At 36.9% G+C, this 15,000-nt stretch overlaps 1 protein-coding gene across 1 annotated transcript in view; it reads right to left on the reverse strand.

The window, feature by feature from the left end:
* LOC115229549 overlaps positions 1-15,000 on the reverse strand; it is a 33,743-nt gene that overhangs the window by 14,101 nt on the left and 4,642 nt on the right. The window contains exons 3-8 of the mRNA XM_036499241.1: positions 14,481-14,608; positions 11,243-11,366; positions 9,552-9,662; positions 8,738-8,848; positions 5,342-5,452; positions 2,589-2,699 (exon numbers count right to left, since the gene is read on the reverse strand). Of these exons, the coding sequence (XP_036355134.1) occupies positions 2,589-2,699; positions 5,342-5,452; positions 8,738-8,848; positions 9,552-9,662; positions 11,243-11,366; positions 14,481-14,608 (696 nt within the window). The remainder of the gene's footprint in view (positions 1-2,588; positions 2,700-5,341; positions 5,453-8,737; positions 8,849-9,551; positions 9,663-11,242; positions 11,367-14,480; positions 14,609-15,000) is intronic.

Raw genomic sequence — 15,000 nt, forward strand, 5'->3', positions numbered from 1 at the left:
TGTACTTATTGTTTATCTCTGTATATATTTAATTTCTTTCTCTTCATCTCTCTGAGTAAGAAAAATTATTGGATTTGTTTTTTAAATAATAAATTGCTATAACATCGAAAGTTAAAGCATAAAATTTTATCCAAAATTATCTACCGACAAACCAGCAAAAATCCGGATTTCGCAATGTTACCAACATTGCTCGGACATTTCCACAGCTATTGATACTCTTCCGTCGCTTTTAGCCCTATACAACTCTAGGAGGAGAGCCTCCTCAAGAAGGAATTCTGCAGTTTTGTGGCTTATACGTTATGCCCAAGTTAAGGAATATATGCAGAATGCTATTATGAAGTCATACATCTTTTGTGGCTAATAACGATTATGCTTACATATATGTATATGTGTATGCGTACATCTGTGTTTCGGTATATGTGGGTGTATGTGAGTGTGCATATGTGTGTGTGCTCTCTATTTGTGCGTGCGAGCGCGTGTATGTGTGTGTGTATATATATATATATATGCGTTGATAGAAAGAAAGAAAAAACAAAGAAAGATCCACAGACAGACTGCCAGACTGATAGATAAATACAAAGGGAAACACACAAACGGACAGACAGACAACCAAACAGACAGATAGACAGACAGACAAACAAAGAGACAGCCAGATAGATAGATAGATAGATTAGATAGATAGATAGATGGATAGATAGATAGATTAGATAGATAGATAGCAAGATAGATAGATAGATAGATATATAGATAGATAGATAGATATAGATAGATAGATAGACAGATACATAAATAGATAGATAGATAGATAGATAGATAGATAGATAGATAGATAGATAGATAGATAGATAGATAGATAGATAGATAGATAGATAGATAGATAGATAGATAGATAGATACATAGATAGATAGATAGATAGATAGATAACTTTCTCAATTGGTCACACAGGGGTGGACACAGAGGGGACAATACAAATGTAGAGCTTTTCTTTTCGGAGATGGAAAAGGAAAAAGAAAAAATAGGAAACAAATGTAAAATTTCGATGAAAAGGGATCGTGTATCACAGAAGAAAAAAATTCTTTTATCAATTTTTCAAAGTAACAGACAAGATTAGGTTCATCAGTGGAAAGAAAAGTTTACAGAAAAGACCACGGTAACCTCAGGCAGGGAGTAAATAAACACATGAATGCAATGTACTCTCTCTTTCTCTCTCTCACTCTCTCACTCTCTCTCTCTCTCTCTCTCTCTCTCTCTCTCTCTCTCTCTCTCTCTCTTTCTCTCTCTCTTACGATTTACAGGATCATGCTCAATGTGGTTTCGTCTTTCGCACGCACCATCTTTGCTACATTCACCCACCTTTTTGAAACTTTCACGAAACAAATCTTGCCTCCTCATTCTCACCTTCCTTTTGAAGTGGTACTTGAAAAAGATGATGAGCGATTGGCCAGAGAGATAAGTATTTCTCTCTAATCTTTTCGCTTAAGTCCAGCACACACATTCTTTCGCCATAGCCACAAGTACGATGAAAACTGCCTTGCTTTCCTGGTTGAGGGAATGGAGCCGTGCAACACTCACAACAGTCTCGGCCGACAGGCGGACATGACCCACACATGACAGCAGCCGTTAGGCATAAACCCGCATGTCCGAAATGGTCCCCAAAACTAAGCATGGTACATTCATACACCTTGCTTTTCATTAAAGCAAATTCCTTTCTATGAATGTATAACATTCCAAGCTCCTTTAATATATTTATAAAAGGACACCTTAGGATTATTTTTAGTGTTATACTTACACGAACGACAGTATCGTCCCATATAACCACGTCGGCATTTACAGATGAATCTACGTCCTCTCCTGATACATGCGCCACCGTTCTTACAAGGTTTCTTATAGCATAGATTGACTTGTATATAAAAGACTTAAAATTACAATTTCACAATCTTGTGTATAATGGAGGAATTCCATTTTACAAACTTCCTGTCTAGTGCTTTTAATTACTTTCTTTAAATAAAAAATATTAACTACGTGTTTCAAAACAATTTGTAAATATTCAAAGTCTTTTTCTTAAGCAAAAGCGTCACTCCTTGTTTTTTAGTGCGTACTGCAAACAGAAAATTGGACAAAAAAAATCTGTCCTGAGGCTGGGAGCCGAGATTCATAAATTTTCAAACATTTTTTTCCTATGAAAAGTTCCCCAAATCATCATTTGAAAGAGTGTAAGGAAGAAAAACTGAAGATTAACCGTCACAATTGAGAAAATTCAACCTGTTTCGGTGTACTATTCTGAAAGTCCGCCAAGTCACTCAATTGCTAAAATTACCCGGCAACGACGGAAAATTCAGTTAATGCGAGTATGTGTATATATACGTGTATATTAGAGAGAGGGGCGACAGAGGGATGGGGATTCATTACCTGGATTAACACGCGAAGTTTCTCCCAATATATTTTCATTAACCAAGCCATTCAACCAAGCACCTTTCTTAATATGAATTCATGAGAAACCTACCTTGGCTCTTAAATATACTTGTAAAACAACATCTATGATAAATCTATGCCTATAAATTATGGCTATTGGTTATGTTATACTTACATATATTACAGTATCTTCCAGAGTAACCAGGTCTGCATTTACAGGTGAAACTACGTCCTTTCCTGATACACAAACCACCGCTCTTACATGGTCTCCTATGGCATGGATTGACTAGTGTATAAAATAAATATGAGCCTTATTCGACAGTGTTCTATTTATTTATAAGGGTATAACGATAGAATATCCTTTAACGAAAGTTCTATTTACCGTTGTACTTATTGTTTATCTCTGTATATATTTATTTTCTTTCTCTTCATCTCTCTGAGTAAGAAAAATTATTGGATTTGTTTTTTAAATAATAATTTGCTATAACATCGAAAAGTAAAGCATAAATTTTATCCAAAATTATCTACTGAGAAACCATCAAAAATCGGGATTTCGCAATTTTACCAACGTTGCAGGGACGTTTCCACAGCTATTGATACTCTTTCGTCGCTTTTAGCCCTATACAACTCTAGGAGGAGAAGCCTCCTCAAGAAGGGATTCTGCAGTTTTGTGGCTTATACGTTATGCCCATGTTGAGTAATATATGCAGAATGCTATTATGAAGCCATACAGCTTTCGTGGGTAATAACGATTATGCTTACATATATGTATATGTATATGCGTACATCTGTGTTTCGGTATATGTGGGTGTATGTGAGTGTGCATATGTGTGTGTGCTCTGTATTTGTGTTTGCGAGAGCGTGTATGTGTGTGTGTATATATATATATATATATATTATATATATATATATATGCGTAGATAGAAAGAAAGAAAAAACAAAGAAAGATCGACAGACAGACTGCCAGACTGATAGATAAATACAAAGGGAAACACACAAACGGACAGACAGACAGACAAACAGACAGACAGACAGACAGACAGACAAACAAAGAGACAGACAAATAGATAGATAGACAGATACATAAATAGATAGATAGATAGATAGAGAGATAGATAGATAGATAGATAGATAGATAGATAGATAGATAGATAGATAGATAGATAGATAGATAGATAGATAGATAGATAGATAGATAGATAGATAGTTTGATAACTTTCTTTATTGGAAACACATGGTTTGGACACAGAGTGGACAATACAAATGCAGAGCTTTTCTTTTCGGAGATGGAAAAGGAAAAAGAAAAAGAAGGAAACAAATGTAAAATTTTGATCAAAAGGGATCGGGAAAAAAAAGCGATCAAATGGGATCGCGTATCACAGAAGGAAAAAAAAATTTTATCAATTTTCTCAAAGTAACAAACAAGATTAGGTTCATCAGTGGAAAGAAAAGTTTACAGAAAAGACCACGGTAACCTCAGGCAGGGAGTAAATAAACACATGAATGCAATGTACTCTCTCTTTCTCTCTCTCTCTCTCTCTCTCTCTCTCTCTCTCTCTCTCTCTCTCTCTCTCTCTCTCTCGCTTACGATTTACAGGATCATGCTCAATGTGGTTTCGTCTTTCGCACGCACCATCTTTGTTACATTCACCCACCTTTTTGAAACTTTCACGAAACAAATCTTGCCTCCTCATTCTCATCTTCCTTTTAAAGTGGTACTTGAAAGAGTTGATGAGGGATTGGCCAGAGAGATAAGTATTTCTCTCTAATCTTTGCGCTTGAGTCCACCACACACATTCTTTCGCCATAGCCACAAGTACGATGAAAACTGCCTTGCTTTCCTGGTTGAGGGAAGGGAGCGGTGCAATATTCGAAACAGTCTCGGCCGACAGGCGGACTTGTCCCACACATGACAGCAGCCGTTCGGCATAATCCCACAGGTCCGAAATGGATGGACACTGCACGAATGCGTGCAGAACGGTTTCGTCGCTCCGGTCGCATCTCGAGCAAGTAGGTCCAGTGTGTTTCGAACCGTGCCTGTAGAGCTTATCCTGAACAGGTACTGCTTCTCGATAGCACTACCAGGCCAAGGATCTTTGGTGATTGTCCATAGGTCCAGGTCCGAATGTTGTCCTGAACAGGCGGGTCAGGTGTCTCTCGTCGACGCCGAGATTCTGCCCGAGAATGTCGTCGCACCTCCCCTCCACCAATCCTCTATAACACGTCTTTGTTCTAATGAAGTCGAACAAATTTGATCCCGGACGGCAGAGTTACTGAAGAGCAACCTGACACTCGCGGTGCCATTCGCCTAGCCTCGGTCTCTGTTTGATCCACGATTGTAGTTCGGCCAAGGAGACGAGCTGCGGAAACGCGTGTCGCACAAATGGCATCCATACCTGTTCACCGTCGTCTATGAAGTGCCAGAGACGTCGAGGTCTCAGCGCATGTCTGCGCATCATCAACCACGGCATGCCTAGCCCTCCATTTAGCGGGTGATGACAGCAAATGGATCGCCTAACCATCGGAACGCTTCCCTTCCACATGAAGCGGAAGAGTATGCGTTCCAGTTTCGTAATGGTAGGGTCGGGACAAGGCACGACGGTCAGACGGTACTCGATGACGGATGCGATGTACGCGTTCGCCAACTCCTCCCGACCTTTTACGGATAGCTTCCTCTCAGATTTTTGCTGGGTGAGAGTGGCCACCCTAGTTGTTATTTCGCCCCAATTCTTCTCCATTTGGAGGTCCGGACCATACATAGCGAGGAAAATTACGTTTTGAAATAAAGTCCAATTAATCCCCAAAACTAAGCAATGTACATTCATACACCTTGCTTTTCATTAAATCAAATTCCTTTCTATGAATGTATAACTCCTTTAATATATTTATAAAAGGACACCTTAGGATTATTTTTAGTGTTATACTTACACGAACGACAGTATCGTCCAATATAACCACGTCGGCATTTACAGATGAATCTACGTCCTCTCCTGATACATGCGCCACCGTTCTTACAAGGTTTCTTATAGCATGGATTGACTTGTATATAAAAGAATTAAAATTAGAATTTCACAATCTTGTGTATATTTACAATGAAGTAATGGAGGAATTCCATTTTACAAATTTCCTGTCTAGTGCTTTTAATTATTTTCTTAAAAAAAAAATATGAGCTTCGGGTTTCAAAACAATTGTAAATTTTCAAAATTTTTTTCTTAAACAAAAGCGTCACTCTTTGTTTTTAATTGCGGACTGCAAAAAGAAAATTGGACAAAAAAGTCTGTCCTGAGGCTGGGAGCCGAGATTCATAAATTTTCAAACATTTTCTTCCAATAAAAATTTCCCCACATCATCATTTGAAAGGGTGTAAGGAAGAAAACTGAAGAATAACCATCGCAATTAAGAAAATCCAACCTGTTTCGGTGTACTATTCTGAAAGTCCGCCAAGTCACTCAATTGCGAAAATTACCGGCAACGACGGAAAATTCAGTTAATGCGAGTATGTGTATATATACATCTATATTAGAGAGGGGGTTGACAGAGGGATGGGGGTTCAGGACGTCGAATAACACACAAAGTTTCTACCAAGATATTTCCATTAAACGAGCCATTCAACCTATCACCTTTCTTAATATGTATTCATGAGAAACCTGTCTTGGCTCTTAAATATACTTGTAAAACAAAATCTATGATAAATCTATGCCTATAAATTATGGCTACTTGTTATGTTATACTTACATATATTACAGCATTTTCCAGAGTAACCAGGTCTGCATTTACAGGTAAATCTATGTCCTTTCCTGATACATGTGCCGCCATTCTTACATGGTCTCCTATAGCATGGATTGACTAGTGTATAAAATAAATATGAGCGTTATTCGACAGTGTTCTATATATTTATAAGGGTATAACGATAGAATATCCTTTAACGAAAGTTCTATTTACCGTTGTACTTATTGTTTATCTCTGTATATATTTATTTTCTTTGTCATCATCTCTCTGAGTTAGAAAAATTATTGTATTTGTTTTTTAAATAATAATTTGCTATAACATCGAAAGTTAAAGCATAAAATTTTATCCTAAATTATCTAACGAGAAACCAGCAAAAATCGGGATTTCGCAATTTTACCAACATTGCTGGGACGTTTCCACAGCTATTGATACTCTTCCGTCGCTTTTAGCCCTATACAACTCTAGGAGGAGAAGCCTCCTCAAGAAGGAATTCTGCAGTTTTGCGGCTTATACATTATGCCCATGTTAAGGAATATATGCAGAATGCTATTATGAAGCCATACAACTCTCGTGGGTAATAACGATTATGCCTACATATTTGTATGTGTGTATGATTATTTCTGTGTTTCGGTATGTGTGGGTGTGTGTGAGTGTGAGTGTGTATATGTATGTGTGCTCTGAAATTGTGCGTGCGAGCACGTATATGTGAGTGTATATATATATGCGTATATAGATAGAATGAAAGAAAGAAAGAAAGAATGAAAAATCGACAGACAGATTGCCAGACAGATAGATAAATACAAAGGGAAACACACAAACGGACAGACAGACAGACAGATAGAGAGATAGAGAGATAGATGAATAGATAGATAGATAGATAGATAGATAGATAGATAGATAGATAGATAGATAGATAGATAGATAGAGATAGATAGATAGATAGATAGATAGATAGATAGATAGATAGATAGATAGATAGATAGATAGATAGATAGATAGATAGAAAGATAGATAGATAGATAGATAGATAGATAGATAGATAGATAGATAGATAGAGATAGACACCGCGAGTGTCAGGTTGCTCTCAAGCATTTCTGCCGTCCAGGACCAAATTTGTGCGACTTCTTTAGAACAAAGGCGTTTTATAGAGGATTAGTGGAGGGGAGGTGCGACGAAGTTCTCGGGCAGAATCTGGGCATCGACGAGAGACACCTGACCCGCCTGTCACGACAACTTTCGGGTCTGGACCTATGGACAATAACCTAAGATCCCTGGCCTGCTAGTGCTATCGAGAAGCATTACCTATTCAGGATAAGCTCTACAGGCACAGTTCGAGACACACTGGGCCTACTTGCCCGAGATGCGGCCGGAGCGACGAAACCGTTCTGCACGCCTTCGTGCAGTGTATATCCATGTCGGACCTGTGGGCTTATGCCGAGCGGCTGCTGTCATGTGTGGGACATGTCCGCCTGTCGGCCGAGTCTATTGTCTGGTTTGTACCGCTCCCTTCCCTCAACTAGGAAGACAAGGCAGTTTTCATCGTACTGGTGGCTATGGTGAAAGAATGTGTGTGGTGGACTCGAGCGAAAGGACAAGAGACAAACACTTATCTCTCTGGCCAATCGCTCATCAACATTTTCAAGTACCACTTCAAAAGGAATGTGAGAATGTGGAGGCAGGTTTTGTCGCGTGAAAGTTTCAAAAAGTTGGGTGAATGTAGCAAAGATGGTGCGCGCGAGTGACGAAACCACTTTGAGTATGATCCTTTAAATCATAGAGAGAGAGAGAGAGAGAGAGAGAGAGAGAGAGAGGAGAGAGAGAGAGAGAGAGAGTACATTGTACTCTTGCTTTTATTTCCCTCCCTGTCTGAAGTTACCGTGGTCTTTACTGTAAGCTTTTCTTTCCAATGATGAACCTAATATTGTTTGTTACTTTGAAAAAAACGATAAAAAGTTTTATTCTTTCTGTGAAACACGATCCCTTTTGATCCCTTTTTTTCCCGATCCATATTGATGGAAATTTAATATTTGTTTCCTTTTTTTTTCTTTTTCCTTTTCCATCTCCGAAAAGAAAAGCTCTACATTTGTATCGTCCCCTCCGTGTCCACCCCTGTGTGGCAATAATAAAAGTTATCTATCTATCTATCTATCTATCTATCTATCTATCTATCTATCTATCTATCTATCTATCTATCTATCTATCTATCTATCTATCTCTATCTATCTATCTATCTCTATCTATCTATCTATCTATCTATCTATCTATCTATCTATCTGTCTGTCTGTCTGTCTGTCTGTCTCTCCGTTTGTGTGTTTCCCTTTGTACTTTTCGATGCTATAGCAAATTATTAGGATTTTCTCAATTGCGACGGTTAATCTTCAGTTTTTCTTCCCTACACCCTTCAAATGATGATTTGGGGAAATTTTTGGAAGAATAGTTTTGAAAATTTATTAATCTTGTGAAAACTAAGCAGGGTACATTCATACACCTTGCTTTTCATTAAAGCAAATTCCTTTCTATGAATGTATAACATTCCAAGCTCCTTTAATATATTGCTAAAAAGACATTTAGGATTATTTTTAGTGTTATACTTACACGAACGACGGTATCGTCCAATATAACCACGTCGGCATTTACAGGTGAATCTACGTCCTTTCCTGATACTTATGCCGCCGTTCTTACAAGGTTTCTTATAGCATGGATTCACTTGTATATAAAAGAATTAAAATTAGAATTTCACAATCTTGTGTATAATTACAATGAAATAATGGAGAAATTCAATTTTACAAATTTCCTGTCTAGTGCTTTTAATTACTTTCTTTAAATAAAAAATATGAGCTTCGGGTTTCAAAACAATTTGTAAATTTTCAAAATCTTTTTCATAAGCAAAAGCGTCTCTCTTTGTTTTTAAGAGCGTACTGCAAACAGAAAATTGGCCAAAAAAAAATCTGTCCTGAGGCTGGGAGCCGAGATTCATAAATTTTCAAACATTTTCTTCCAATAAAAATTTCCCCAAATCATCATTTGAAAGGGTGTAAGAATGAAAAACTGAAGATTAACCATCGCAATTAAGAAAATCCAACCTGTTTCGGTGTACTATGCGGAAAGTCCGCCAAGTCACCCAATTGCGATAATTACACGGCAACTACGGGAGATTCAGTTAATGCGAGTATGTGTATATATACGTGTATATTAGAGAGAGGGGCGACAGAGGGATGGGGATTCATTACGTGGAATAACAGGCGAAGTTTCTCCCAATATATTTTCATTAAACAAGCCATTCAACCATGCACATTTCTTAATATGTATTCATGAGGAACCTACCTTGGCTCTTTAAATATACTTGTAAAACAAAATCTATGATAAATCTATGCCTATAAATTATGGCTATTTCTTATGTTATACTTACATATATTACAGTATCTTCCAGAGTAACCAGGTCTGCATATACAGGTGAATCTATGTCCTTTCTTGATACATGTGCCGCCATTCTTACAAGGTCTCCAATGGCATGGATTGACTAGTGTATAAAATAAATATGAGCCTTATTCCACAGTGTTCTATATATATATAAGGATATAACGATAGAATATCCTTTAACGAAAGTTCTATTTACCGTTGTACTTATTGTCTATCTCTGTATATATTTATTTTCTTTGTCATCATCTCTCTGTGTAAGAAATATGATTGGATTTTTTTTAACAAAGAGCTGTTCTTCACTCCTGCTCCAGAGCGTAGGCTGCTGGGTCACTCTGAAAAGCTCTATCTGCGACGATTTCATCTCAATCGAACGAGAAGGGGTTTCTCCGTCCGAGTTGCGTATCCGTGGAATAAGCTGCCGGACGAGATAGTGAAGCTGCCGACGACCGCTCGGTTCAAAGCCACTCTTGATCAGAAATGGCCTGAACTCTTTGCATGAACACCACCCTGTACATAACTCCATGTCCCCCTACATGGCCTTCCTTTTTGCTTTTTGAGCCAAAAAATTAGCTTAACTTTTAAATAATAATTTGCTATAACAATGAAAAGTAAAGCATAAAATTTTATCCAAAATTAGCCACCGAGAAAATTTTTGTGTCGAGGAGTGCTATTTACGGAACCATCATTGTCATGAATTAGAAGAATTGGGGAACTCGCAAAAGTGATAGATATTCTTCAAGCAAAGTACAAAAAGGATTAGCTATACATTGTAAGATGCGAGATCTGGTACTTTGCAGTTTATGCACCCAGTCACACTTCGCGATTCGAATGATGGTCTTTTCAAAGTTGCGATACTGAGTAAGGGCCTCCCAGTTTGCAAGAATGGGTAAATATCTTCAAGCGTTTTATGCCGGGTTATTTTCGTGTAATATCTAACACACTTATGAAGGAATCATTCGAAAGACTTGGAGTGTGAATTTGGTTCCGTGGAAATTTAAAACGAAGTTCCTATGAGGACAGATTTACTCACCCTTTTAGTTGTTTCTGATGTAGCCTTAAATATTGGGTGTTTGGCATGTAATTTTGAATGTAGCAATTTCAATAAGTGTAATTAATTATAACCTGCTAGTTTCATTAAGAATCCTGTTAATTTCATATTAATGTGTAACTATTTAGCCGATTAAAACCTTGTAATAATTACAATCAGGCTTTTAAAAATATAATCGATATTAAAAATGTGGAGGTGCAATGGCCCAGTGGTTAGGGCAGCGGATCGTGGTCGGAGGATCGCGGTTTCGATTCCCAGACCGGGCGTTGTGTGTGTTTATTGAGCGAAAGCACCTAAAAAGCTCCACGATGCTCCGGCAGGGGGTGGTGGCGACTCCTGTTGTACTCTTTCGCCACACAAAAAAAAAATAAGGCGGCGAGCTGGCAGAAACGTTAGCAGACCGGACGAAATTCTTCGCGGTATTGCGTCTGTCGTTGCGTTCTGAGTTCAAATTCCGCCGAGGTCGACTTTGTCTTTCATCCTTTCGGGGTCGATAAATTAAGTACCAGTTACGCACTGGGGTCGATGTAATCGACTTAATCCATTTGTCTGTCCTTGTTTGTCCCCTCTATGTTTAGCCCCTTGTGGGCAATAAAGAAAGAGATATCAAAAATGAATAAACCATAACTAACCAATTTCGTAAACACTGTTTGCCAAGAATCCGCCACACGTCTGCCCTGACTTGCATTTCATATTACAATTATGGGCTCCACCATATTTGGAATACCTTCCGCTACAAAAACATTGTTTTCCATACTGAAAGCATAAATAAAATAGATAATTATATCAAAATAAATTCTGATCTGTTAATTAGATAGTTATTGAAACTGAAAAACTTATATATATATATATATATATATATATATATATATATATATTATATATATATATATATATATATATATATATATATATATACATGTATGTATGTATATATATATATGTATGTAGATATGTATGTATGTATGTATGTATGTATGTATGTATATATGTATATATAGTCACAATGAGAGTATTCAAAACTCTTATAGGGATATTTATCCAAGATACACAGGTTTAATATATTAAATTTTGATGAGACAATCCTTCAATGAATATATTACATGAATATATTATATAGAATATGATAAGATATCAGTTATTTTTATTGAGAGAGATGTAATGGACACAAATTAATTTATTAATATGCTGATTAATTAATAAATTAATTTGTATCCATTACATCTCTGTTTTCTAACTCAATAAAGATGTATTTATATACATATATGTTTGTGTGTGTGTGTGTGTGTGTGTGTGTGTGTGTTTTCGGCATGATTGAACGCTAATTCCACAAGTTTTTTTATATTCTCTCTCTGTTTATTTCCTCATGAACCATTCTGTTGAAGAGCATAGGCTCGAAACATAAAAGACCTTCTCGTCTTCTCGATCCTCAAACTAATACACCTGCTTGTTGTTTATATATCTATCTTCTTTTGTTTTCCTGTAAATTTCAACTATGTGTGTGTGTTTGTATGTGTGTGTGCGTGCATGTGTGTGTGTGTGTCTGTGTTTGTGTAAATTTTTTTTATTGAAGATGAAAAACTTCACAAGCTGTTGCTTGGAGTTTCTCGTAATTACTCATCGGACTTCTGCCTGATGGTCAGTGAAGTGAAACGTTGAGCCAAAATTTGTGGAATTTTCAGCTCAAGGAAACAGAATTTTTACTCTAGCTTTTGGTAGTCTAGTACTATTTTTTCAACCCTATTTCATACAAGTGTGCTCATAAGTGTGTAGTGGTCAGTCAGTCAGTCAGAAAGGTGTTTACGTACATCACGGAGAGATGTAAGTTGAATTCAATTGGATTTTGAAAAGACGTAACTAAATGCGATAAGCTATCTTGCCAGCACTTTACCACTCTGCCTTCTCAGTTAGTTTTCGATCAATTTTAATATAAATTAGCGGGACCCGTGAATCTTTCATGGAATTTATAGTAAACCTATTGGGTTATTCTTGAAAACTTTATCCAAAAAGCCTGAAAGCGTAACCTCTGTTGTGTCTGTATCAAAATCCGTTCATCTGCTCTTTATTGAAAAATGAAGGAAATTGGAATACGATGATTACTAAATGGACTTTAGTATATATATATATATATATATATGTGTGTGTGTGTGTGTGTGTGTGTGTGTGTGTTGTGTGTGTGTGTGTGTGTGTGTGTGTGTGTATATACTTTGTGCACAATTTTATTGACTTAATACACAGTACTCATGAAATAAATATTCACTCATATTTTTTCCGTTTTTCCCATAAACAGAAAAACTTACATTTTAAAATTTACATTGTCATAATTTCATATCTAGAAAGCGAAAGTTTTATAGTAAAATAATTATTTTATATGTAAAATATAGGGGTTACAACTTCACGGGGGTAAAAATTTAATGCAACATGGCATACTCTGAAAACCACATCGTTGGTAACTTATAAGCCAAGGTGATGGCTCAGAGCCAATACACATTTTAGTTTGTGTACCCCTATCAACTCGATATTTCTTTGCAGACTATGTTCTTCATGCCAGTTCTCCTTCTTCTTTTCCCTTGTTTGTCAGTGTTGAAAACTTTAACTCTTACATCAGATAATTTACGAGCTCTTGGAGAATGCAACATATAGTTGACCATGGCTAGAATAGCCCCACTTTATCAACAGTCTACTCTCGTAATTTATTGATTGTTAAAGCATATGGCAGGCGAACGGGAAACTACTTTCTTTCTAAAGTGAATGGCAAGTTTCGGAAGCGCATGCGTTAAGTAATAGGTGATATTAAAAAAAACTTGGTTCAATTAAATAAAAAATATAACTTTTCATCATGCACTTACCATCACCGCCACCACCAACACCACTACCACCATCATCTCTCTCTATCTATCTCTCTTTCTTTCTCTCTCTCTCTCTCTCTCTCTCGCCATCACAACATCACCCCTCTGCTAAATTTATATTCCTAACTCTCCTCTATATCACTACCTTCAACTAACCTTTTTAACTACGTAATAAATATTGCGTTCCCCTTACTACATATCATGGAGGCTTCTCTCTCCGCTTTTCCCTTCACTCTTTTTCTTTCTCTCTCTTTCTACCTCACTCTTCGCTTTATCTTCTTTCTCTCTCTCTCTTTCTCTCTCTCTCTCTTTCTCTCTCTCTCTCTTTCTCTCTCTCTCTCTTTATTCTTTCTCTTCTTCTGTCTTTCCCTTACATTCCCTCTTCCTCACGTCATGGGCACTTCTCTCTCCCTCTTTTAATCTCTAATCATGTGAAAGCGTTACCGACGGGTCACGTTACATAATGATAAGCATAATTATTATAAGATTAATAAACAACGTGACCCCGTGCCGTCAAAACTGACGGCTAATTATAGTATTTCATATATAAATATGGATGGTAAATCAAATATACTTGTCAATGTAATCTAGTGGTTGTCTTTTGAGATGTGACATCGATCATCATTTGTTTCTGAAAGAACGCTGGTTCACACAAACATTCACATACGTCCCTTGTACACGCACACACATACACACATATATATTCACAGAGTTGAAACGCTGTTTGATTTTTCCTTTCGGAGTTGAATGTTCATCATCCCACTTTTATTGCATACACACACACATACTCACACAAACACACACACACACACACATACTCACACAAACATATACACACACACATACTCACACAAACACATACACACACACATTCACATGCCCCCCCCCCTTTATCTACACACACATGTACTCACACAGAATTGAAACGATCTCACTATCAGTTTGCCATCACCCCTTCCTTTCTCATTCATATATTGTGACGGAGAAAAACACGAGAATATTATAACAAATAGATGTTTACCTGTAATCCAGCGTATCTGTCTTTCTTCCAACTGCAAATTTTTAAGCATTCCTCAATAGAATGTACTGCTCCAGAACCCCAGTGCATGACTCGAGGAAAAAAGAAATCCCTAAAACAACCAATATATTCTGAAATAAAGAAATAACGAACAGTTTTAACAATATTTTCTAAATAATATCTACTGTATCTCTGTTGCGCTTATTGTATTTAACATTTTAAGTATAGAACACAATTGAATATGAAATCCATTATATTTGTATATGTAAATACCTAAATACTGTACCTTTACAAGAAGAGTAGTACATACATACATTCATACATACATACATACATACATACATACATACATACATACATACATACATACATACATACATACATACATACATACATACATACATACATACATACATACATTTCTAAAAAGGATTACAGCCGATTAAAGAAAATTTGGACCTCAGAACTCTCTCCATTCAATAAAACAGTGGCTCACAATGTGCTTGCAGTGCCAGCACTCTTA

The sequence above is a fragment of the Octopus sinensis genome, unplaced genomic scaffold (assembly GCF_006345805.1).
Source record: "Octopus sinensis unplaced genomic scaffold, ASM634580v1 Contig13010, whole genome shotgun sequence".
NCBI classification, from domain to species: domain Eukaryota; kingdom Metazoa; phylum Mollusca; class Cephalopoda; order Octopoda; family Octopodidae; genus Octopus; species Octopus sinensis.